The following is a 24,016-nucleotide window of genomic DNA, read 5'->3' as shown; positions in this document are numbered from 1 at the left end:
CAAATAGTAGATGTAACAGAGGTAGAGAACTGAGGTTTTGAAATGCCTTGCATTGAAAAATTGATCTTGTCATGCTTTTCTCTTCCTCTAAGCTTTGGGCTTTAGGGGACTTTGACACTTTTTCTTTCTGCCTTTAATATGCTAATTAACCATCTGGGAAAAGTATAGAGTTCCTCAGGGGTTCTTTGTCCATAAATCCTCAGAGACCTTCTCGGAATAGATGGCCATGCAAACCCACCCTGGGGGAAGAGAGTGTTCTGAGCTAGGATGGCCGTGTGATCTGGTGGTGAGTGATAGAGTAGTGAGTGGTCTTCAGCAGGTGGTCCAGGAGCAACCTGGTTGAGGACCAGAACAGTCCAAAATGAACACGTTCAGGGGTCCTTCTTCTGCCACACTTACAGAAAGTAAGTTAGTTTGAAAAACCTGGGTTTCCTCCCCACAGTTTGTTTTTACCTGTTAGTTCTAAGTTTGTGATTTCAGCATCAAAACTAGAATTTTTCATGGGCCTCTATTTGTTAATCTTGCAGGGGGTTGGCAAATTAGGTAGGCTGCCTGTTTTGGTAAATAAAGTTTTAATAGACCACAACCCCACTCATTAATTTACATATGGTTGATGTTTGCTTTCATGCAAGTTAGATAGTTGTGACCCAGACACTAAAACTGAAACTATTTACTTTCTGGCTTTTTAAGAAAAATGTTGTCACTCTTGCTAGATTAATAAATGTAGGACTATGAAAAGAGAATGGAGAAGACAGTAAAAGTCTGTTTTAGTTTGGGTTCCTTCTAAACTAATGATTTGGGTAAGTAGTTTACCTGGGAGGTGATTCCCAGAAATACTGGGCGCGGAATGGGGAAGTGAGGCAGAGAAGGGATGGCAGTCAGTACATGGTGCCTTAATGAAGGCGTAATAAAGACTTGATCCTTCTGAGGCCTCTGCGACAATAGACTGTAGAACTTGCCTCAGTAGTTTTCCACCTAAGGGCCTAGATTTGGGGCTGCCTGCTGATGATGCTTCAGCGGCCATAGAAAGCCCTTCTGCAGACAGGTGCAGGTGCTGGCTGGGAAGCCAGCAGTGACCGTGCGGGAGCACGCTGAGCAGTGATCGCCAGGGGTTCCAGCAGGACACTGACTTCTGTGTTAACATATGTTAACAGGGATAATGATTCACAGTTTACTTCTGATTGTCTCTCTTCCACCCTGTCCATTTTTGTTGGTTCCTTGTTTGTACAATTTATAACTGTAAAATATTTCTTTATATTCGTTATAACGCTTCATATATTCCTATGCAGTCTAATTTATTCAGATTCTTTGAACTGAACTAAAAAAGTGAAATTTTATCCCATCTTAAAATATTATGTATTCAGTTCACCCTTTAGTCTCGTTCTTTTAGTGACTCGGCTGCACAGGTCTAAAGATGTCCATTCATGTAAAATGCAGTATAATTCTGTATCCTAAAGCAGGAAACCATGATTATGATGCATTTTAAAGGCAAGTAATGTAAAAAGGTCAACAGTATATTTGGTTACTTTAAAATGCTTTACGAGTATCCTGTCCCCCTTACACAGGCACAATTTTTAAAGCATTCTTCCCTTTATAACAGTCACCAAAATTTTTGAGACATTTACTGTTAGAATAAAATTTCTTGAGTTGTTTGAGGTGATACACATTTTTAATTTTTTTATTTTATTTTTTTGATGCTAAATAAAGCAAGGTAAGCAAATTGTAAAATAGATCTAATGTGTCACTGAGATGTAAATTAGAATTTATAAGTCGCATTCTGTTTTTCAGCTCGCTTTGCCCTGTCATTTTTGGTCATGAAGTAAGTATTTTACTTCATCTTTACTCAAAAATACATACATTTTGCAAAAATAGGATATAAAGATTTCACCTAAATAGCTGATTTCTGTTGGCCAGTTATTTATATTTCACTCTGAATCATCCTTCTCCATAAATGAGGCAAAATACAGCCCCTTGTAAGAGCTGCTTACCAATTAGAGTTAATAGGAGTGGGCTTCTTTTAAAGTGATTCTGGACACTGTAAATGTTACAGCAGAAGCTCACGAATGTTTCTTAGTTTTGTGGAATGGATTCATGCCTGGCAAGGTGGGTCTCTACTCAGTGACTTTTAAGATAACCTGATTTTATATTCTTTCTAATTTTTGCTCTTTAGTCATTTACATTAAAGAAGTTAATATTTTTAGACTTACTTTTCTTAGGGGGGAAGAAAAAGCAAAGTGCAATCATACTTTTATAAAAAATTCCCAAACAAGTGTAACGGGAGGAGGAGGAGCACCCCTTTTTGCTAGTCACCCCCTTCATGTTTTTCTCACTTGTTTTTGTTTCTTCTCTCTCTTCTTTCACACCTGAGCTTGTTAAAGCAGGCTTGGCATTAGCACTCTTCGGAGGAAGCCAGAAATATGCAGATGACAAAAACAGAATTCCGATTCGAGGAGACCCACATGTCCTTGTTGTTGGAGACCCAGGCTTGGGAAAGAGTCAGATGCTACAGGTAAGGAATCAGTCCTTTAGTATTTGACCTTTTGCTCATAAAAGGCATGAATAATTCACAAGTGGATTTTCTTAAAACAAGGAGTAGTTGTGTTCCAGAGGGTGTCGTTTGTCTGGTAGTGTGAGCATGTTGGGGTTTGTGTGTGAGTCATGTATCACTTGTATGTGACCATCCTTTCAAACCAAGCCAGTCTCCTGTCACACAGGCGGCACAAGCATGCTGGTCTGTTAAGATATCAACTATCGCGAAATGTTAACCATTTCCCTAACCCCTGTTTTTATATCATTTTTTGCTTTGCTAGTCTTTGTTGTGACCTCACCTATGAGCAGAATAGTTCAAGAAAGTAAAGCCGGGTCACTCATTCCCTCTTCACACCACTCTGCAAACACTGTATTGGGCTTTAAGAATAGTCTGATAAAGGTAGGAGATCTGCCCCCTCCATCCCACTGCTTCTCTGAGTCTAAAGCAAGGCAACTTCTGTGACCAGTCTGTTCTTGGTCCCCAAGAAGAGTCTGCCTATCCCAGTCAGCCTAGTAGTTCTCCCCAGCAGGGCTTATTACAGCCCTGGAAGGTGCAGCTTGTGGGAATGCTTGTAGTATCCTTAGAGTGACACTTGGTAAGCCAGCCATAGAGTCCTTTCTAATAAGAATGCCCGTGTTCCTCTCTTTACCCCCAACCCCCTTGAAAAGAAGAAAAATGTGCCCAGACTAAGGGCTCCCTGGTTCTTTGGTAAAGAGTTTCTTTGTAGTCCTCTGGCTACTGAAACATTGTACAAGGGTTAGAATCCCTGGCTGCATGTCAGAATCATCTTTGAAACTTCTTGAAAATACTGGTTTCCGCAGTTATTAAGAATTAAAAATCTCCAGATTATGGTCCTAGTGTCTATATGTATATAATAACCACAGGTGATTCTGTGCAGCACGGATGGGAAACTCTGATCTCCTCATTGCGTTATGAACCCACTTTCCTTCAAACTTGATTTTGAGGAGGGGCTTCAAGATGACGGAATATAAGGATGCGGAGCTCACCTTCTCCCACAAACGCATTAAAAATACATCAACACCTGCAATATTTCTCACAGAATACATACTGAACTCTGGCAGAAGATCTTATACAAGTAAAGCTACAAGAAAAAAATCTCCACACAACTGGGTAGAATGAAAAAAATAAAATTGGGATGGGACTTGCCCCCCAGGGAGGGATTGGTGAAATAGGGAAAGTGCCCTCACCCTGGCAATCCCCTTCACCAGTGGAGAGACCAGCTGGGGCAGAAAGGGAGCTTCAGAGGCTCTGAGGAGAGGGCAGCAGGCAGAACAGAAGAAACTGGCACAGAGGATTCGTGCAGTTCCCAACCCGAGACACCTGCCTGCTGGTGTGTACCAGGACTGGATGCTGAAACCTGGGCTTCAGAGGACAGACCCAGGGAGAGGGCTGGAGTGGTCCAGGCTGAAACGGAGTGTGTGCAAAGGAGCCCAAGTCCGCCATAAAAATCCCCATGGCTGGCGTGTGTGAAGAGAGGGGCAGGTCCCCGCCATAGCAGCCTCCTTCTCATAGTGCTCACAGGGAGTGGCCCTGCCATAAAACCCCCATTGTTAATGTGTTCTCCTGAAGGGAGGGGCGAGACGGCACCGTAGTTGTCTTCTTGGCTTGCTCTGGAATGGCTCATTAGCTGGCAGGCTGCCCCCAAGTGGAAGTGAGGCTGAAATCTGAACCCATTCCTAGGGGCTGCTCAACTTTGGAAGCCACGAGGCTGAAATTTGAGCCTCGCTGGCTTTGGCAGATTTATGACACTGGTGCCTTTGTAAACTCAGTGATGTGGGTGGGACATTCGGGCAGAATATTGGCAGGGTCAGCATTCAGTGGACTTGTCCACATGGAGGCAGGGCTGAATCAGGGCTGACCCTGTAGCCCACAGCGGACCCAGGGTGCAGTGGGTCCTGGAGCCTGACTTCCGCAGATCTGCCCTGGTGACTTTTTGAGCACTGTGCCCAAGGGACACCAGGGCAGACTGCCTGAATTCCCACAGCTGAGGCAGGGCCGAGGGCAGCGCCAACAACAGTGTACTTTGTGAGCCCGCACAGCAGATGGCAGGTGACACCACAGAGTGCACTTCCTGGTGGACATCTCCTGTGGAGGAGTACTCAGCAGCTCGTCTCCCAGCGGAAGTGATCCAGTCCTACCTACCTCACACAGCAGCAAAGAAATAGATCTGTGGGCTTCTACTTCAACAACTGGGGAGCAGACCCTGCCCCCAGCAGGTGACAACCACAGAGCAAAGAGGAGGCCCCACTGAATATCCAGTGTAGGCTCTGGTCACCACAACACTGATCATACCCTGTATCAAGCGGATAAGAGCCAGCACACCCAGAGGAAAGATGTGGAGCCATCCATACTAACAAAAATATTGGATGCACACAAGGTATACAGGGATGCAAATCAATCAGTGTGATACACCACATCAGCAAAGGAAAGGACAAAGATCACATCATCATTTCAAAAAATGCAGAAAAAGCATTTGATGAAATTCAACATCATTTATGATAAAAACTTTCCCCAAAGTGGGTATAGAGGGAACATATCTCAACATATCTCAGCGTAATAAAAGCCAACATAAAACTCAATGGTGAAAAGTTGAAAAGCTTCTCAATAAAATCTGGAACAAGGATGCCCACTCTCACTGCTTCTGTTCAGCATAGAACTGAAAGTCCTAGCCATAACAATCAGACAAGAAAAAGAAGTAAAAGGGATCCAAATTGGGAGGGAAGGGGGAAAATTGTCATTATATGCAGATGACATGTTACTGTATATAAAAACCCTAACGAATCCACACAAAAACTACTACAGCTGATAAACGAATTCAGTAAGGTAGCAGGATACAAGGTTAACATACAGAAATCTGTTGCTAATGGCTAATGATGAAATATCAGGAAAGGAAAGTAAAAACAATTCTTTTAAAAGTCACATTAAAAAAATAAAATGCTGGAATCACAAAAAAACCCAGAATTGCAAAAACAGTACTGAAGAAAAAGAATGAAGCTGGAGGTATAACCCTCCCAGACTTGAGACAATACTACAAAACTACAGTAGTCAAAACAGTGTAGTATTGGCACAAAAACAGACATGGATCAATGGAACAGAATAGAGAGCCCAGAAATAAACCCACACACCTACAGTCAATCTTCCACAAAGGAGGCAAGAATAGACAATGGAGAAAAGACAATGTCTTCACATAGTGTTGGGAAAGCTGGACAGCCACATGTAAATCAATGAAGTTAGAACTCTCTCTCACACCCTACACAAAAATAAACTCAAAGTGGCTAAAAGACTTAAACAAGACAGAACACTGTAAATCTCCTAGAAAAGAACATAGGCCAAACATTCTCTGATGTAAATTATAGCAATATTTTCCTAGGTCATTCTACCAAGGCAATAAAAATAAACAAATGGGACCTAGTTAAACTTACAAGCTTTTGCACAGCAAAGGAAACCATAAACAAAACAAAAATACAACTACAGACAAGGAGAAAAGAGTTGCAAATGGTGCGACAGACAAGGGTTTAACTTCCAGAATACACAAAAGGCAGGTGAAAAGATGCTTATGTTGCTATTTTGTCAGAGAAATGCAAATCAGAACTGCAGTGAGGAATCATCTCACATTGGTCAAAATGGCCATCGTTAAAAAGTCCATAAATAATAAATGCTGGAGAGGGTGTGAAGAAAAGGGAGCCCTCCTGCACTATTGATGGGAATGTAATTTGGTGCAGCTGCTATGGAAAACAGTATGGAGATTCCTTAGAAAACTAAAAATAGGATTACCATGTGATCCAGCAATCTCATTCTGGGGCATATATCCAGAGAAAACTAATTTGAAAAGATACATGCACCCCAGTGTTCATAGCAGCACTGCTTGCAATAGCCAAGACCTGGAAGCAACCTAAATGTCCATTGACAGGTGATTAGATAAAGAAGTTGTGGTATGTATATACAATGGGATACTACTCAGTCATAGGAAACAATAAAATATTGCCATTTGCAGCAACATGGATGGACCTAGAGATTATACTTGGCAAAGTAAGTCAGACAGGAAAAGCCAAATATCGTATGATACTGTTTAAATGTGGAATCGAATAAAATGACAAAACAGAAACAGACTCACAGGCATAGAAAACACACTTATGATTACCAAAGGGGGAAGGTGGGGAGGGATAAATGAGGAGTTTGGGATTAGCAGATACACACTACTGTATACCTCAGGGCAGTACATGATAAAGCAGAACGAAGCTGAGGTTCAGAGAGGCTCGTGAGCAGCACCGCCGGTCAGTACATGCTAAAGCCAGGATTTAAATAGATCTGCCTGACTCCAGAGGTCTGTGCTTTTAGCTGTTGTGCTATTTAACTAGTTCTCCATCATACCATGTCTTGTTTACTCAGAAGGTGGGCATTATTGAGCCATTTTATTACCTGATGTTTAAAGAAGCATTCGTGTCTCCGAAACTAAAGTTGGAACTTGATGTTTTTACTATTTGAACTTGAAAATGAAGTATAAAATGGAATTGTGTAGAGTATTCACATGACCACAGACTTCAGAATTAGGCTGCCTGGGTTTGATTGAATCCTGATTTCATACCTTCGTAAGTTAGTGTACGCATTACTGTCTTCAGACCTTGGTTTCTACATCAGAAACAGGAGTATAATACCTTCCTTTTACTGTGGTGGTAAAGGTTGTACAGTACAGTTTTTAGAAGAATACCTGGCATATAGTTAACATTTATGAGTAATAAAGCAACTATTTCCCTTTTACTTTGGTTGATGCTCTTAAGCTCTGTTTCATTAGGCGGCGTGCAGCGTTGCTCCACGTGGCGTGTATGTTTGTGGTAATACCACAACCACCTCTGGTTTGACTGTAACTCTTTCAAAAGATAGTTCCTCGGGAGATTTTGCTTTGGAAGCTGGTGCCCTGGTACTTGGTGATCAAGGTAAGAAGCCAAGGCAAATAATAATAATTCTGGGGCCCTTTTAAAAAGCCTTATCATTTCGGTTAATTTCTTTATATTCTAAGAGTCATTTGGACAACATGTCCCAACCAGTGAGTTAATTATTATATCTATTATAGTTATCAAAACATGCCATCTTAAATGTGTGTATATCTCACCTTACCTGTTCAAATTTGTCTTTAAGCTTTTTGAGGGTCAGTTTCGTATCTTCATTTTTGTAACCCAACAAAGTGCCTTGCCTTTGTTAATGAGTAAATATTACCTAGCAGTTAAATAAAACCAGTATTTTATTAGCTGTAAAACAAGCAAATTCTGCACCATGTGACATTTTGTAGTTTTAACTGTTGTAGGCTACTGAAAATATTTTTTATTGTGGAGTAGTTTCCATCCTGTCAGGTTTGAAACTTGGCCAGAGGAACATTTTTTTTTTTTTGTCTGTATTATTTTACGGTGATTGTAGGCATCTGTGGAATAGATGAGTTTGATAAGATGGGGAATCAGCATCAAGCCTTGTTAGAAGCCATGGAGCAGCAAAGTATCAGTCTCGCTAAGGCTGGCGTGGTTTGTAGCCTCCCTGCAAGAACTTCCATCATTGCTGCTGCAAACCCAGTTGGAGGACACTACAATAAAGCCAAAACCGTTTCTGAGAATTTAAAGTAAGTCTCTTCAAATATTGATACCTTTAATATATTGAATTCCTATAGATATAAAAAAGATAACTGAGGGCATAAATGGATAGTTCAGAGAAGTTACAAGTTTCCAATAAATGTGCAAAAATATATTTGAACACCACACATTAAAACAACGAAGTACTATTGATGTCTACCAGCTTGGCAGACGTTTTAAATATTAATCATTATTGGCAACGGGGTGGGGAAATTGGTTCTCACATACACATTTAGCGTTTTGAGGGACAGCTTGGCATGTTTGTCATTCTTTTAAGTATACATTCGCTTTGTTCCAGCCAATCCTTTTAGGAATTGTACTCACAGAAATAGGCACACGAGTACACAAAGATATGTTGACAGGATGTGTATTTCAGCATTGTTTATTACTGCCGAAGACTGGAAACAACTTAAAACGAACTACAAGTAAGACTTACAGTGGAAAGTTGCATTCAGGAGAATGAAGGCAGCTTGATATGTACTGGCAGGGGAACAAGTCTGTGCTGTACTGTTAAGTGCCAGAAGCGCACTGCATACTCACGTATGTGGTGGGATCCCACTTTTTTCCAAAACCAGTGTTTGTATATGTGTATGCCTTCCCTTCTCATTTGTTCTGTACAGGTTGGACAAAATGAATGGGAAAGAGAAATAGACTCAAGTGTTGCGTAAGTGAGAAAAAGACAAAAATGCCTCATATGAAAAATCAGAACTTTAAATTCAAGTGGGAAACAAAAAGCTAGTTTCCTGATATTTAATAATATAGAAATGGTACATAGTAAAATACACAATTGTACTTGGAGATTCTGGGTATTTCTGTACCACCACCACCAAAAAAATCAACCTATTGGTGTTTCTTAGTAAAACAACAAGAGTTTTATATTGGAAAGATCAGAAGAGCCTATTGAACAAGGATGCAGGGGACTTGGATTCTGGTTTTGGGTGGTGCTACTGGGATGTTGGTCAAATTCTTTAATCACTCTGAATTTCAGGGGGTTTTTGTTTCAAGTAGAAGAGTTATCTGATTGGTAGATTCAGAGATGACTAAGTAGAATACAGCACTTTTATTACAGTGACCAGTAGACATATATGCCCCTTTAAGGAAAAGTGGTATTTTTGCTTCTAAATGGGTATAGGTTCTTTGATAAACTCAAGTGTTTTGGTGAGACAGAAGATACAAAAAATTAAGAACTACTTAACTGGATAACCTTCAATGGATCATGTAGCATTCTAGCTTACAAATTCAATGATCCTAAATCCTAGGCAGTGATACATGGAGAAGAATTTAGTGGTGTTGATGGTGTGAGAAAAGGCCATGTCCTCAGCATACTGGTACAGGTACATAAACGGCTGTGCATGTGTTGAAGAGCGTGTGGCCTGGTGTGTCTCTGGAGTTGGTAGGTATATGGAATCCAGAAATTATTACTTGTTTCTTTAAACTAAAACTTCATTTTTTTTCATTAAGTTCTACGTAGAACTCAATTAGTAAACAAATGAGTGAACAGTTTTCTAGGTTTCTGTTTGTTTTCATTCCGATCACTGTTTATTCTTTCTTTCACATCTCTTAGAATGGGGAGTGCCCTCCTATCCAGATTTGATTTGGTCTTTATCCTGTTAGACACCCCAAATGAGGATCATGATCATTTACTCTCCGAACATGTGATTGCAATAAGAGCTGGAAAGCACAGAGCTGTTAGCAGTGCCACAGTAACTCGTATGCATAGTCAAGACTCGAACACTTCTATACTGGAAGTGGTTTCTGATAAACCTCTATCAGAAAGACTAAAGGTATGTTTCTTCTCCTTAATCATTCAGTTGGGTTCTGTTTGAATGTCAGAGTTCAGTGTGTTGCTTATGGTAGGTCAGTAGTATATAAACTTTTCTCTGAAATACCTTTTCTATTATAATAGGAGAGTTTATGTAAAGTTCATTTGATTAGTAAGTCAACCAGATGGAGAGCTAGAACTACAGTGTGGCTTATTTGGAGAGTCTTTTAGAATGTTACATTTATCTAAACAAGTTATTTTAGCAGAAAGATTTTACTTGCTACTTACCCTTCTAATCTTGGGCCGTTTTATCATGCTTTAGGTGGTTCCTGGAGAAACAATAGATCCCATTCCCCACCAGCTGTTGAGAAAGTACATTGGTTATGCTCGGCAGTATGTCTATCCAAGGCTATCCGCAGAAGCTGCTCAGATTCTTCAGGACTTTTACCTTGAGCTCCGGAAACAGAGCCAGAGGTTAAATAGCTCACCAATCACTACTAGGCAGCTGGAATCTTTGATTCGTCTAACAGAGGTTCATTTATTTTGAGTTCATGCTCTTTTGGCTTAAAAAGCGGGTAGAGGGTAATAAGACTTCTCTCGATTTTTTTATGTAATTTATTTGCTTTTCTTTCTACTGAGAGACATTAGAAATGATGGATAAAAGGTTTTTAAAAGGTTTAGTTATATATTTAACACATCATAGGTCAGCCACTTCTTTCTAGGCAGGACCAGTTACTTACCATGCAGCATTGTTTCCTCTTTCATGACACTTAGGAGACTCCTGAACTTTGAAGAGTGGTTGGATTTAGAGATTCAAAATTGAGCATATGGGAACATGGAATGTGTCAGATAGCTTAGGAATGTTTGATTTGATACACAACAGGTCTGTAGGTGAAGTAACTGTTTTTCTAACAGCAGAGACATCTGACTGCTATGGAATGCTAAGAGAGCTCTGGCAGTTAAAATTAGTTGGGTCAGAGTTTGGGCTTTTTACTTCTAGAATCTAATTAACTCATCTTTGTTGTTTTAACGAATTAGTTAATCATGATTTCCTGAAAGGAAAAGGCAAGGAGAAACCAAGTGTATTTCATGATCAAATCTTCTGGAATGAACACTCAGAAAGATGTGTTAGTAGATAAAAGTAGGTTTTAAAATGAGTGATTATTTCCATACTCAAGTTCTCAGATGACTTTCTTAAATTCTGACTTTTCATATTATAACCTCCCTCCCCAAGTTTTTATGTCAAATGAATAAATGAAATAAGCTTAGTTAGACATAGTATAACCTGCTCAATCAATGTTAAATAGATTTATTTCTTATTACCTGAAAATGGTTGTTTTCTTTCAAAGGCACGTGCAAGGTTGGAATTGAGAGAGGAAGCAACCAAAGAAGATGCTGAGGACATAGTTGAAATTATGAAATATAGGTAAGATTAAAATTTTAAATACTGTTTTAAATAAAATACTGGTCATCTTTCCATCTCAAATTATATATTAGGCCAAGCAAAATTATTTTTATTTAGCCCATTTAATCATATATTTTCCTCAGAGCAAATTGTACTTTCTTGGTTTAAAATATTTCTGGGTAAATAATCTTTACATTAAAAAAATTTTTTTGAATAGGTAATAACATTTCTATTTAGAACATTTTAGTTCTAAAATCAATTCAGATATAGACTTGCTCCCATCCTGTTTATCATCCATCCTTTCTCTTCACCAGGACACCCATTACTTTCTTGTAAATAGCTCGTGACTTACACTATACTTTTTTTTAAGTTGAGATACACTTCACATATGGCATTACTAGTTTCAGTTATGGAGCATACTGATTCTGCATGTGTGTGTGTCAGAAGGATCACCGCAGTCTGTCTAGTTAACAGCCATTACCGCACAGTTACACATTTTTCTTGTGATGAAAACTTTAACGACCTGCTCTCTTAGCAACTTTCGAATACACAATACAGTATTACTAACTGTAGTCCCCATACTGCACATTCCATAACCAGCACTTCAGTTTGTTTTGTGCCTGGAAGTTTGTTCCTTTTGACCTCCTTCACCCTTTTAAACCCCTGTGACCCTGCCTCTGGCAACCGCCAATCTGTTCTCATGTACTTTTTTTTCCCCCAAATTTGACAATATATCTAGAGATCTTTCCTTATTAGGACATTGAGGCTTTCTATTTTTTTTTTTTTCACAGCCACATAGTATAGTTTAGATTCACCATAGTTTATTTAATTAGTCCCCCATTGCTAGACACATTTTCCATTCTTCTGCTATTACAAACAGTGCTACAATGAGCAACATCTATGAGATGCTTCATATGTGGGTAGTGTATGCCTCTATGATATTTCTGAGTCCGAGGGTAAATAAACACATTAGGATTTGACAAATATTGCTAATCTGTGTCCTTTGCATTTTATATCATTTGGCAGATCGTAATTCTTAAGAGGTAGAAAAAAATAAATATTTTAACTGATAATATATGACTATCTTAGACATGGGTTGGTTTTCTTTAATCAGTAAAAGCAAAAGTTTATTGTTTTAGATAGGCTTTTTCTTTCAGTTAAAAAAAATTTTTAATAGGTTTTACACATTCATGTGCCTCAGAACTTCAAAGTTCAAAAAGTATATGGTGGAAAAAGTTTCCTCTTACCCTGTTTCTAGCTACCTAGTTCTTCCTCTTGCCCCAGTGACAACAAATATCAATTTTTGTATGACTTTCAGGTATAAACTACACATCGCAGCTCAATATCTTTATACTTTTTCCCCTTTAACAGATAAATGGTAGCACGCCAAATACATTCTGTACCTTAATTTTTTCATTTAAAATGCATTTTGGAGATTATTCCATATCAATGTCTAAAGAGCTTTTTTTCACAACTGCATAGTGTTCTATTGTGTGAATTTATCATAATTTAGAAATTGGTTCTTTTTAATATGCTCTCTCATAGCACTTAAAATATAAATATTAGGAATCTTTTTCTGAGGCCCCAAAGTATTATTTTAAAATGAAATTATTTTGTTAAGTAATTTCTACTCTTCTTTTCCCTAAGAGCTGCTATTTTGGGCTTGCTTGGAGTTTGCCCAGTTGTTCCTCTTTGGCTCTGAGTAAGTGGTACAGCATTGCTGCCAGGGCACAAGCTTTAGAATCTGACCTGGGACAGCAGTGGCGAGTTACACTCTGCTTTTCAGCCTCCTTTTGTGTAAAACACACCATAAAGGATTGTGCTGAGGTGTCATGCAATAAGGCTATGTGTATATGTATATAAAGTGATAAATGTGGTTCTGGCACATTAGTAAACACTATTTACGACCGATAGTGCTAGCTTTGATATTAAGATGAGACTGAGAAGACCCCCTTTTCTGTGACTCATTCCGCCCACCAAAAGCTTTAAAAACTGACAGATCTCACATCACAAATCAGAAGTTTCCAAAATTACCCTTTTCAAAGAATTTCATGGTCCTGGTCTTTAGTGTTCTCCAGATAAACTGCCCAGTAGCACTGAGCTGCAGATCCTTTCCTCCCTTTCTTTACCTCACTGTCTCTTCATCCCCAGGCTGATACTGGCCTGTCCCCGGAGGATACCCTGTTCCCTCTGCTGCCTCTAGAATCTTGCTGTATCCCACACCACCTCCTGCAGGTCCAAGCATTAACCGGCAGCTTGTCTCTTGCCCTTATAGGCAGCCTGTGGAAGAAGCAGAAACTTTTCTTACATCAATGTGTCTGAGTTTGTTAGCAACAGTGAGGTTATGTTTGCAGTCTTTGAAAGTTTTAAAGAACTTTAGATTGACAGCTTCTAATTTTTTATTGCTGGCCCCAGAGCAACTGCCTCATAATGAGTAAAATTATGAACAATTAATGACTACCAGCCCTTTCAACCAGTTTCTAACATATTACCTTCTTTGTCTTAATATCTTATTGGTTTAGCATCACACAGTGCTTGAACCATCGATTTTCTCTTTTACATGACTCAGTACCAGGGTTTGAGGGGCCTTACAGGTGAAAATTTTACCAAGCTGGCTTTATTGCCTCTCCAGTTGACTTCATTGTGCTGGAGACCCTCCAGTTGTCATTTATAAGCAACCTGGTAATCTAGTAATTAACAAATAAATACATGTTTAAATCTTTGCTACGTGAGCCTCATGGCTACTTGCACATTTTTCTTCTTAACAACCTGGAGGACCGGGACAAAAATGTCTATAGCCGTGCCATATTGGATAACTCTGTTTTTCTTCCCCTTCCTTAAGCATGCTAGGAACTTACTCTGATGAGTTTGGGAACCTAGATTTTGAGCGATCCCAGCATGGTTCTGGAATGAGCAACAGGTCAACAGCAAAAAGATTTATTTCTGCTCTCAACAACATTGCTGAAAGAACTTACAATAATTTATTTCAATTTCATCAACTTCGGCAGATTGCCAAAGAGCTAAACATTCAGGTATGATTAACCAAATACTTAGTAAATCTGTTTTATAATAATTTCAGGAGGTCTTTATTAATATATAATAGAACTGTCAAAAGATTTGGATTAAAAGAATGTAATAAGCAATTTGGGAGTACTTAAAAATACAAGCTTGTTTTCTTTAAGATATGAAAGTTGTTGCTCAGAGCTTTAAAAAAAAAACCCTACTTCTTTTCAAAAGAGTTTTCAGTGTCTTGATAGAGGGAAACATAGCAAGATTCAGTTTCCATGTTCTTCTGACAATCCTTGTGGGCAAGTCATCTTACCATCTTTAAACCTCAGTTTTCTCATTTGTTAAATGGACATAATTGCACCTGCTCTGCCTGCTTAAAAGTTTTAGTGAAAAATGGGTATAATCGCACTTTAAACATGTAAAACAGCTTATATGGAAAATTGCTCACTTAATTTCAAAAGTTAGTCTGATTTTTGTTTTGAAACTAAGCTATGTACAAATACAAAAGAGTCTCTATATACTGGGGTTTTTATTTTTGATTAGCTAGGCATTATAGAATCCAATGTTCATATGTAGACAGTTTTCTCTGTAAGAAGTGCAGATAATTTTATTTGCCCAAGAAACTTACAATTGTATGTTACTGTTTGAGAGATTAATTTTAAAAATCGTGTTTTTGCACATTACTTAATGGGCTAAAACTCTTTTGATATTTTCTTCTAGGTTGCTGATTTTGAACATTTTATTGGATCATTAAATGACCAAGGTTACCTCTTGAAAAAAGGCCCAAAAGTTTACCAGCTTCAAACTATGTGAAAGGACTACCAAGTCAGGCCCTCCTGGATTTATTAAGAAGAATATGTGCGTACACACACACACACACTTTTCTTTGAAAAATGACATCCTAAAAGCAGTATAATAGGAAAAGAGTTTTGGACTAATTTAAGAAATGAGAAAGTCAGCATGTTCATTTTTTATTTCTCCAAAAGGTTAAAAATAAAATGTTTACATTTTGTCTAAATGATATAATTATAAATTCTTTATAGTTTTATTTTTGAGTTTTTATTCTTATAAATGTTTCATAGTTTTACATATCAAATGTCCATCTGGGTAAGTGTTTACAAAGTTACATTTTAATGTTTAAGTAGTTCTGACACACAAAAAAATGAATATCATAGAAATAAATTGAAACCAACTTTGAATTTCAGAAAAAATTGGAAATATTTTATATTGACCTTTTTTTAATGGAGGTAACTTTGGTTTGCAACATTATAAAAGTGTCATGTGTACAACATTATAATTAGACTTTTTGTATGCACTACTGCATGCTCACCAAAAGTCTAGTTTCCATCCATATATTGACATCTTAAGCTTAACATCTTAGCTACTGAAAAAAATTTTTAAATAAATAGCTTCTGTTAAAACCTAGCAGCCTCTGTTCTACTCTTCCACATGCCCTAATTTTCTGTTCAGTTTCAACTATTCTCCCATTTACCTCCATTTTTCTAAAGGACAGCCTAGTAATGCTAATTCTGGAGTTCTCAATTTAAAAAATTTTATTGATTTTTTTTTTTTACCTTAGAAGAAAAGAATGTGGTTCTCTTAAACCGTTCTAGATATATATATATATATATATATATATATACACACGCTGTTTTCCAATTTAGTTAAATATAATTTTTTGTTAAATTTGTATTTAGCCTTAATATTATTATGACTATTGAATATTACTCATTTCCTTTCTTGTACAACTTTTTGTTTTCCCTAGAATTAATAATTTGTTTTTCAACTACTTACCTTTTATGTACCTACCACTGTATTGACCCTGAGGCTCCACTGCAAGTCTGAGTCTCGTCCCAAACTATGCAGACAAATCAAATAATCTATTTTACCTTCTTGGAGACCCCTCTCCTAGAGTTCTTTGGCCTTTCCAGTCTGAATTACACATCTGTCATCTTGGAACTTCTCGTTTTCTCTCCCATTTCCTGGCTTCTGTGTCTTCCTCTTTATTGTTTTATTCCTCCCTTTTGGTGGAGCCCATTTTCTAGTAGCTTCCTGAGGACCAGTTTTTAAAGGCATATTGTACCCTTACTCCTAGATTGATATTTTGGGCATAGATTTTTAGTTTGGAAATCATTTTCACTCAGAATTTTAGAAATTGTGCTATTGCTTTTAGTTTCCAGTGTTGCTGTGTGGAAATCCAAAGCCATTTTGATTTTTATTCTTGGTATGTGACCTTTATTTCCTCTTGAGAAACTATTTTTATCTTCTCTTTTCCCGTGATGTTCTGAAATTTTGTAGTGTTCAGTAACTATCCTGCTGGTTTCTCATGCCCCCAAGTGTTGGCGTTATCTTAACTCTTTGTCTTATCCCCGTTATCAGTCCATCAAGTCCTCTCAGCACTATCTTCAAAATATCTGAAATCTGATTACTTTTCATTACTTCCAGTTCCACCATCCTGGCCCAAGCCATCTCTTGTCCAGCTTTGTAAAGACAGATTTTGCTTTATTCAGTACTCCTGCCCTAGCAGGTAAAACATTTCGAACACATACTCCTTGAGGTAGACACACACAAAGTGGGTGATTATCCCAGTTATAAATGAGGACACTCATAAATGGTTACCACTTATAAACAGTTAAACAGCTTAATTTAAGCATATAGAAAAAGAACAACAGAATAAAAGAAGAGTTTCTAGTAAAAAGATGGAGGCATTCTCCAGTTTGTCCTGGGAAGTTGCTCAAAAGCAGTGAGGAAACTGAGAAACAAATACATAGTCCATCTTCTGTGAACTAGGAAGCAACGGAGACCCCAAACCCCAGCACTGGGAAGGGCTGCCAGAAGCTGTTAGGATGACCCAGGCAGCCTGGCATGAAAGAGGAGGCAGAGATGATGTCTATGGTGGAAGATTTTAGAGGGAAGCAACAAAGTATTTCTTAAAGTGTACTTTGCACATCTCTTGGAGCAAAAAGTAAAAACCCCACATTTGCAAAAAAAAAAAAAAAAAAAACACATTTGCAGTGGTGGGAATACTGTGTACACGTTGGCAGCGGTGGCTTCTCTCCAGACCTAGCTGGAATACGGGAAGTAAGAGAGTAGAAGTTAAATGAGAAGTCACACAGATAAGCCACTCGGAAGGAGAAAAAAAAAATCTGGCTGTCCTCAAATTCTCCAAAGCAACCTTAACCACTGAAACAAATAGAGCAATGTCTACAAACATTTTTAAGAAAGAATTTTATACCGAGGTGTTTCAGTCAGGTTTTAATTGCAAACCAGGAGTCAACAACCTTTTTCTGTAAAGGGCCTGACAGGAAAAAAATTGTAGGCTTTCAGGGCCGTATAACCTGTCACAACTATTCACCTCTGCCATTGTAGCACTACATAAACAAATGAGTGTGGGTATGTGCCGATGCGACTTCGTTAATAGACACTGAAATTTGGATTTCATACAGTTTTCATGTATCAAGAGTACTAAGTATTAATTTTTTAATCCATGAATAACAACTAGTGGGTCAGATTTGGCCCATGAACCATGATTTGCAGGCTCTTGGTTGCAAACAGTAGAAACTGATGATTAAGCAGGAAAAGGAGGTTTTTGAAAGAATTTTGCTTAGCTCACAGAATTGTTGGAAAGCTAGTGAATTAAGAGGATGAACTTCAAGGAGCAATTTCTAAAACTGGCCCGAAGAGGAAGCTGCGACCACCCCACTGCCACGCGAGGCACTAGAGGAAAGAGCTGCCGCCTCCGTGCCCCACAGGTGCCCAGTCTGTACTGGGAACCTGGGGAAACTGCTGCCCCTGCAGAAAACTGGAAGAGTGCCCCCACCCACAGCAGAACAGCAACAAAGGATTCTTCATAAGGCCTGTACTTATACATTAACCAATCGCCCTCCTCACTTTCCTCTGTTACTTGAAATTAAATATATTGGTAGTAGTCAACTTGGTAATTTAGTCCTTAGGATAGAGGTTATCAAAGGTGAATGTAGCTGAACTGGAAGAGGAATAAATACCGCACAGTGAGTGATAGATCTTTAAAGCTCCTTTTATAAAGAAGTGAAATAATAGTTTTTACATTGATAAGTTACAGTTGTCATTGTTACACAGATGTTATGAATGGGTAGAAAATATGTATGTGTGTTGACTAGACAAAGAAATGGATGGCAGTAAATAAAGTCATCTGATACCCAACATCCGTCCCATCCTCCTGGTGTGCCTTCCTATAAAGCAGAGGCTGAAAAGCAGAGAAGTCACATTTCCCAAAGTCCTTTCGCAGCTAGTTCTGAGTATGAGCCGGGTTCCATTGATTAGATGTCCTTGTGTGAGATTTGGAAGGTGAAATTGGACAGCCGTCTTCTTGCTTGTTGTTTTCCGCTCGCACGTGTAGTTGAGGAGACATTTAGTTTCTGTGCAGCAGAATGCGAGCAGTTGTTAAGAGGCGGTGTGTGATGCTGGCAGGCCCTGATTCTCCACCTTTCTCATTGTTGTGGGGGTAGCAGCTCCCCTGGCAAGCCAGACCTGCAGTGTTTGTCTGGGAGTCAATTCTGGAGACCCAGCATGGAGCCCACTCCTCCAGCCCTTCCAACAATGTTACAAGCATCTCCATTTTAACAATCCTACTTTTTAATGTGCCAAGAATGGTTTGTGTTTCCTGCAACTAAACTCTCACTGATACACCTTTATCCAAAGAACTCCACCCAGCTCATGTACTATGTACTTTAAAACTTATGAGGCAATATTAATTCACAAAAACTACATACTAGTTTTATTTAAAGTTACAGAAGTCACCAGAAGTTACAGAGGTCTTTTAGAAGAACTAAAATCCAAAAAGCTATACCAGGTTTGCTCTGGACAGCAGGCCTATGGCTGGAAAGGTAGAGGGTACTTATTTTCATCATCTGCTTCTCTACACAATGGAATTAGCTACCATGTGGATATATAATTTGATAAAATAGACATAAAAATAATCAAAAAGGTTAAAAAAATTAACATTTTGACATTTAAACTGAAACTATTCTTAGTACACGGACTCGCAAAGTCGCTGAATAATTTGTGAAGACTACAAAACCTTAGTCTTGCTTCCATAAATGAATAAAAGTTTCGACTGATCTCATCTAGATACATTGACACTGGACAGCCTGAAAATTTCTCTTCCTCAGGGATGGTATATTATGTATAGTATTGAAAAAGGCTGTCCTTCTCAGTCCGAAAAGCATCTTGAAACACAATATTCACGTTTGGCAGGCAGAATAATGTCGTCTCCTCCACCGATGACATCTACATCCTAGTCCCCAGAATCTGACCGTGTTAGGTTACATGGCAAAGGAAAATTAAGATTGTTCATCAGCAGGCCTTAAAATTGGGAGAATATCCTGAATTACTTAGGTAGGCTCAATGTAATCAGAAGGAAACTTAAAAGTGGAAGGAGGCAGATGGAGTCAGTCAGAGGAGGATGTGACTGAAAAAAAGACACAAAGAGCTGCAACACTGTTGGCTTTTTAGATGGAGGAAGAGGGGCATCAGACAAGGAATGTGGGTGGCCTCTACAGTCTGGGGAAAGCAAGGAAACAGATGCCACCCAGAGCCAAGTCGATGCTGTGCTTTTAGCCTTGTGCGATCCGTGTTAGACTTCCGATCTTCAGAACTGTAAGAGAACAAATTTGTGTTAAGGCACTGTGTTGGTGGTAATGTGTTACAACAGCAATAGGCCACCGATACAATAGCGTATACACAGTGTTCTAACGGAGCTGAGATCTAGTCATGACACCAAAAAAACAGCTGTAAAACAAAGGGCAGGTTATGTCATTCTGTTGTCTCCTGTATTCAGCACAGCGGGACCAGCAGCGCTTTGCAACTTACCAAGGAAAGCATGAGTGGCAAGACAATACTACCCTCTAGAGGCAGCATTTTTATTTTCACTACTTCCTCAGCAAAGGATCAATGAAAGGATAAGGAACCATACGCAGTGCAGCTCCACTGTGACTGCATAGTAGATGTTAGTAGCTATTGTTGCTAGCAGTTATGTTGTCAAAGAATTAACAAGCATGCTTATTTATGGTTAATTATTTACAATCCTTTCTCTTCTCCTGTTCTTTTGTTCTCTTACTGTTAGAAATTATGATTGACTACAGAAGTTGGGATAAGACAACCAGTATATTTTGCTTTTTTAAAAAAATAATCCTGATAAAAGGGTAAAGAGATAAAATTTTGAAATTAATTTCGAACAAGAGACTTAGGGTTTATATATGGATATTTATTTGGATTTTGGTTACAGAATTACTTTTCTAATCATTTTTTTCCTAATTTGGGGGTAAAGTCCAGTGACAGATTCCCAATCCCTTTAGACACAGGAGTTGCCCACTTATTTAGTTGATCTTATTGGATAGAAATGAACTACTACAGAATTTATAAAATAGGGAATTAACTTATTATAAGCCAAACACTAACTGTAGGACTTTGAGGTCTCCTCTGCCCCCTAGCCTCCTCTAAACTGAATTTTTTTGCAAATATGCTCCACTATAATTTACTGTGTGTATCCTAAGAGCTTAGATCTGGCTTGTTGTTTTACTGGGTTTCTGCATTTTCTCCATTGTTCATCCCAGATTAATCTGTTCATTTGTTGACAAACCTGTTATGTTCTAGAAAATGAAATCAAAGACTGATACAGCTGGACATTCTCCTATCTTAGAACATTATGGAAATGGTTTGTTGGAAGCACTGTTACTTTTTAGTCCTGGACTGTACTGGGCTGTCATTGACCTTTAGGCCAAAATGCCAGACACTTTACTGTCCTACTTTATAAAGACTTAGTAGTAGTGTCAGTTGTCCATAGTAAAATTGACATTCTAAATATACACACACATATATATAATAGTTTCCTGTATTTTATTAAAATTTTTTCCAGCTTATTGAGATGTAATTGTCACATAACATTGTATAAATTTAATATGATTTGATACATGTATATATCCGCTACATATATATGTATATATTGGGGAATGATTACCACAGTAAGGTTAGTTAACACCTCCGTCACCTCACATAATTATTTGTGTGTGCAATGAGAGCATTTACGATCTACTTTCTTAGCAACTTTGAAGTATACACTACAGTATTGTTTTGGGTTTTCTGTTGTTAACGGAGGTACTGGGGATTGAACCCAAGAACTTGTGCATGCTAAGCACAGACTTTATCACTGAGCTATACCCTCCCCTCATAGTACAGCGTTGTTAACTATAGTCACCATGCTGTACAGTAGATCCCCAGAATTTACTTATCTTATACTGGAAGTTTGTATCCTTTGACCAACATTTCCCCATTTCCTAGTTTACTATATTTAAAGTGTGGGTTTTATTTTATTTTGGGGTTAACTTTTTGTTTAATTTTACATTGAAGTGAAAAACAGAACAACATAATGAAATTGCTACACAGACAATAGACAAAAGTTCTATTTTAAAAACTTACAATTCAGTAAATGTAATTCTTTTTGTTTTTCTATTATTTTTTCTTCTTTTCTCTTTTTCTTAATATAATGTAATTCCATACATGGAAATATACAAAAATACATGACTAAAATTGTATTTTAAACAGAAAACCATGAATGATATTTCATGGTTTAATTTTTGTGACTATCTTAATAGGCAAAATGCTCACACAATAAGGCAGTAAGTGAACAGATCAGGTGTTATTCTTGACAGTCCTGGATAAAACTAGATTCACATAAATTGACAGTACAGAGGTTGAATAGATAATTAACATTAAACCAGAATTGAATTAGAAAAAAAAACAAACAAAAGATTAAGCGAATATCAAAAGGAAAAGAAAGAAAACCTGCCGTAGCAACAAATGAAAAAAACATGAACAGAAAAGCAAGTAAGATCATATCCTCAGTGCCAACTGTTACAGGCAGATGCAGCAGGGACTGAACGCTTATGGAGCAGAAAGAAAAATCCCAAGAGACAATGAGAAAGTGTCCTAAATTAAGGAAAAGTGGGAAATGTGACTAAAGGCAATTTGGTGAGTGGAAAGGACAGGAGACTGAAATACTGCCCACTCCCCCTTGACAGGATTATCCAGAATGTCTATGTATGAGAATTGAAGGTATTCGATTCCAATATGATTGTTTTGAAAATTACCCTTTTTACATTTGCTAGTTAGTACATTTTAATTTTTTCTCTCAATATCAGTATTTCATGTGCCTAAGAAACTGAAGATTTCTTTTGATAAATACTCAGATCTACAATGATGTTCAGCTTCAATTGGTCTTTCTTAAACTACCTGAATTAAGTTTAAGATCAACTTCAATGTGGGTCTGTCATCAGACAGGGCTGAGGAGGATGGAGAGGAGGCAAGAACCATTCAACTTCAGTCTGACAGAGAACCCAACAAGAAAATAACTCTGTAACACTGCATGATTAATAAATAGTAGTAGTATAACAGTATATCAATAATTAGTAGAATGTATGATATAATTTTTTTACTGAAGTCAGCTTACAATGTGTCAATTTCTGGTATACAGCATAATAGTCCAGTCGCACATATACATACATATTTTCATTTTCATATTCTTTTCACCATAGGTTACTACAAGAATATTGAATATAGTCCCCTGTACTATACAGTATAAACTTGCTGTTTATCTATTTTATATGTAGTAGTATATGCAAATTTCGAACTGCCAGTTTATCCCTTCCCACCCTCACCCATATTTGTTTTCTATGTCTGTGAGCCTGTTTCTATTCTGTAAATAAGTCCATTTGTCTTTTTTTTTTTTTTTTTTTAGATTCCACATATAAGTGATACCACATGGTATTTTTCTCTTTCTGGCTTCACTTAGAATGACAATCTCCAGGTCCACCCATACTGCTGCAAATGGCATTATTTAAATTATTATTTTTTTTATGGCTGAGTATAAATTGTATAAATATACCGCAGCTTCTTTATCCAGTCATCTGTCCATGGACACTTAGGTTGTTTCCATGTCTTGGCTATTGTAAACAGTGCTGCTATGAACATTGGGGTGCATGTATCTTTGAATGTATGATATAATTTAGATATTAACTAGTAATTAGTGTATATTAGCCAGTTAATTAACGACGAACTGATTCTTAATTATTCTGGCTCATCCTCTAATAAGCAGGTTTCTTAACCTCTCTAAACCTAAATTCCCTTACCTGGAAAAGTAAAGGTATTAATAGAACCTACAACGGGAGGATTAAACGGGATGATGTACTACGCCCTATAGGTAAACACTTTTTTTCGGTAAACGACTAGTAATTGCTATTATTGGCATTTTCTAATACCCACATTTTTGGCAAATGCAACCCTCAAAAGAGGCAAAAGAGCAGAGACCTAGTATTAAACACTTCCTCTGTACCAGATATTTTAGTAATATTTAAACCTCCCTCGCGGGCCCCTGGAGCCGCACACACCTCGGGTTTCCGGCCGCGGCCTGAGATGACCCGTCCTCTCCTGGCCACGGCGGCCGCGCTCCGGCCCCCTCCAGCGCGTTCCTCTGCCCGCTCCCCACCGGCCTCGGCCCCCGCTCGTGGGCGGACACAGGAGGGCGCCGCGCGCGGCCGCTACCCGGCAGCCCACGGGGCCTAACGGCACGCGACTACGGCCGCCGACCGGAGCACCGGGAAGCCCAGCGGCAGTGTCGCAAAAACGTCGCGAAGGCG

The 24,016-nt window shown here is 38.4% G+C and overlaps 1 protein-coding gene and 1 long non-coding RNA gene across 6 annotated transcripts in view; one reads left to right on the top strand and one right to left on the bottom strand.

Moving 5' to 3' along the window:
- Positions 1-15,770, top strand: part of MCM8 (minichromosome maintenance 8 homologous recombination repair factor) — a 34,281-nt gene extending 18,511 nt beyond the window's left edge. For all 5 annotated transcript variants that reach the window (XM_032461859.1, XM_032461862.1, XM_006187077.3 and 2 more), the window contains 9 exons: positions 1,789-1,819; positions 2,369-2,509; positions 7,344-7,485; positions 7,964-8,159; positions 9,734-9,953; positions 10,254-10,463; positions 11,281-11,357; positions 14,179-14,368; positions 15,066-15,770. In XM_032461859.1, coding sequence (XP_032317750.1) covers positions 1,789-1,819; positions 2,369-2,509; positions 7,344-7,485; positions 7,964-8,159; positions 9,734-9,953; positions 10,254-10,463; positions 11,281-11,357; positions 14,179-14,368; positions 15,066-15,158 — 1,300 coding nt within the window. In that variant the 3' untranslated portion in view covers positions 15,159-15,770. The remainder of the gene's footprint in view (positions 1-1,788; positions 1,820-2,368; positions 2,510-7,343; positions 7,486-7,963; positions 8,160-9,733; positions 9,954-10,253; positions 10,464-11,280; positions 11,358-14,178; positions 14,369-15,065) is intronic.
- A 2,590-nt stretch (positions 15,771-18,360) lies between these two features.
- LOC106729904 lies at positions 18,361-23,986 on the bottom strand. Its single transcript, XR_001366330.2, has 2 exons — positions 23,768-23,986; positions 18,361-19,980 (listed from the first exon to the last, which is right to left on the bottom strand). It is a non-coding gene; the product is annotated as an uncharacterized LOC106729904 (long non-coding RNA).
- Positions 23,987-24,016: the final 30 nt, after the last annotated feature.

The sequence above is a fragment of the Camelus ferus genome, chromosome 19 (assembly GCF_009834535.1).
Source record: "Camelus ferus isolate YT-003-E chromosome 19, BCGSAC_Cfer_1.0, whole genome shotgun sequence".
In the NCBI taxonomy this organism is placed as follows: domain Eukaryota; kingdom Metazoa; phylum Chordata; class Mammalia; order Artiodactyla; family Camelidae; genus Camelus; species Camelus ferus.
This window is presented reverse-complemented; position numbering and strand designations above follow the sequence as displayed.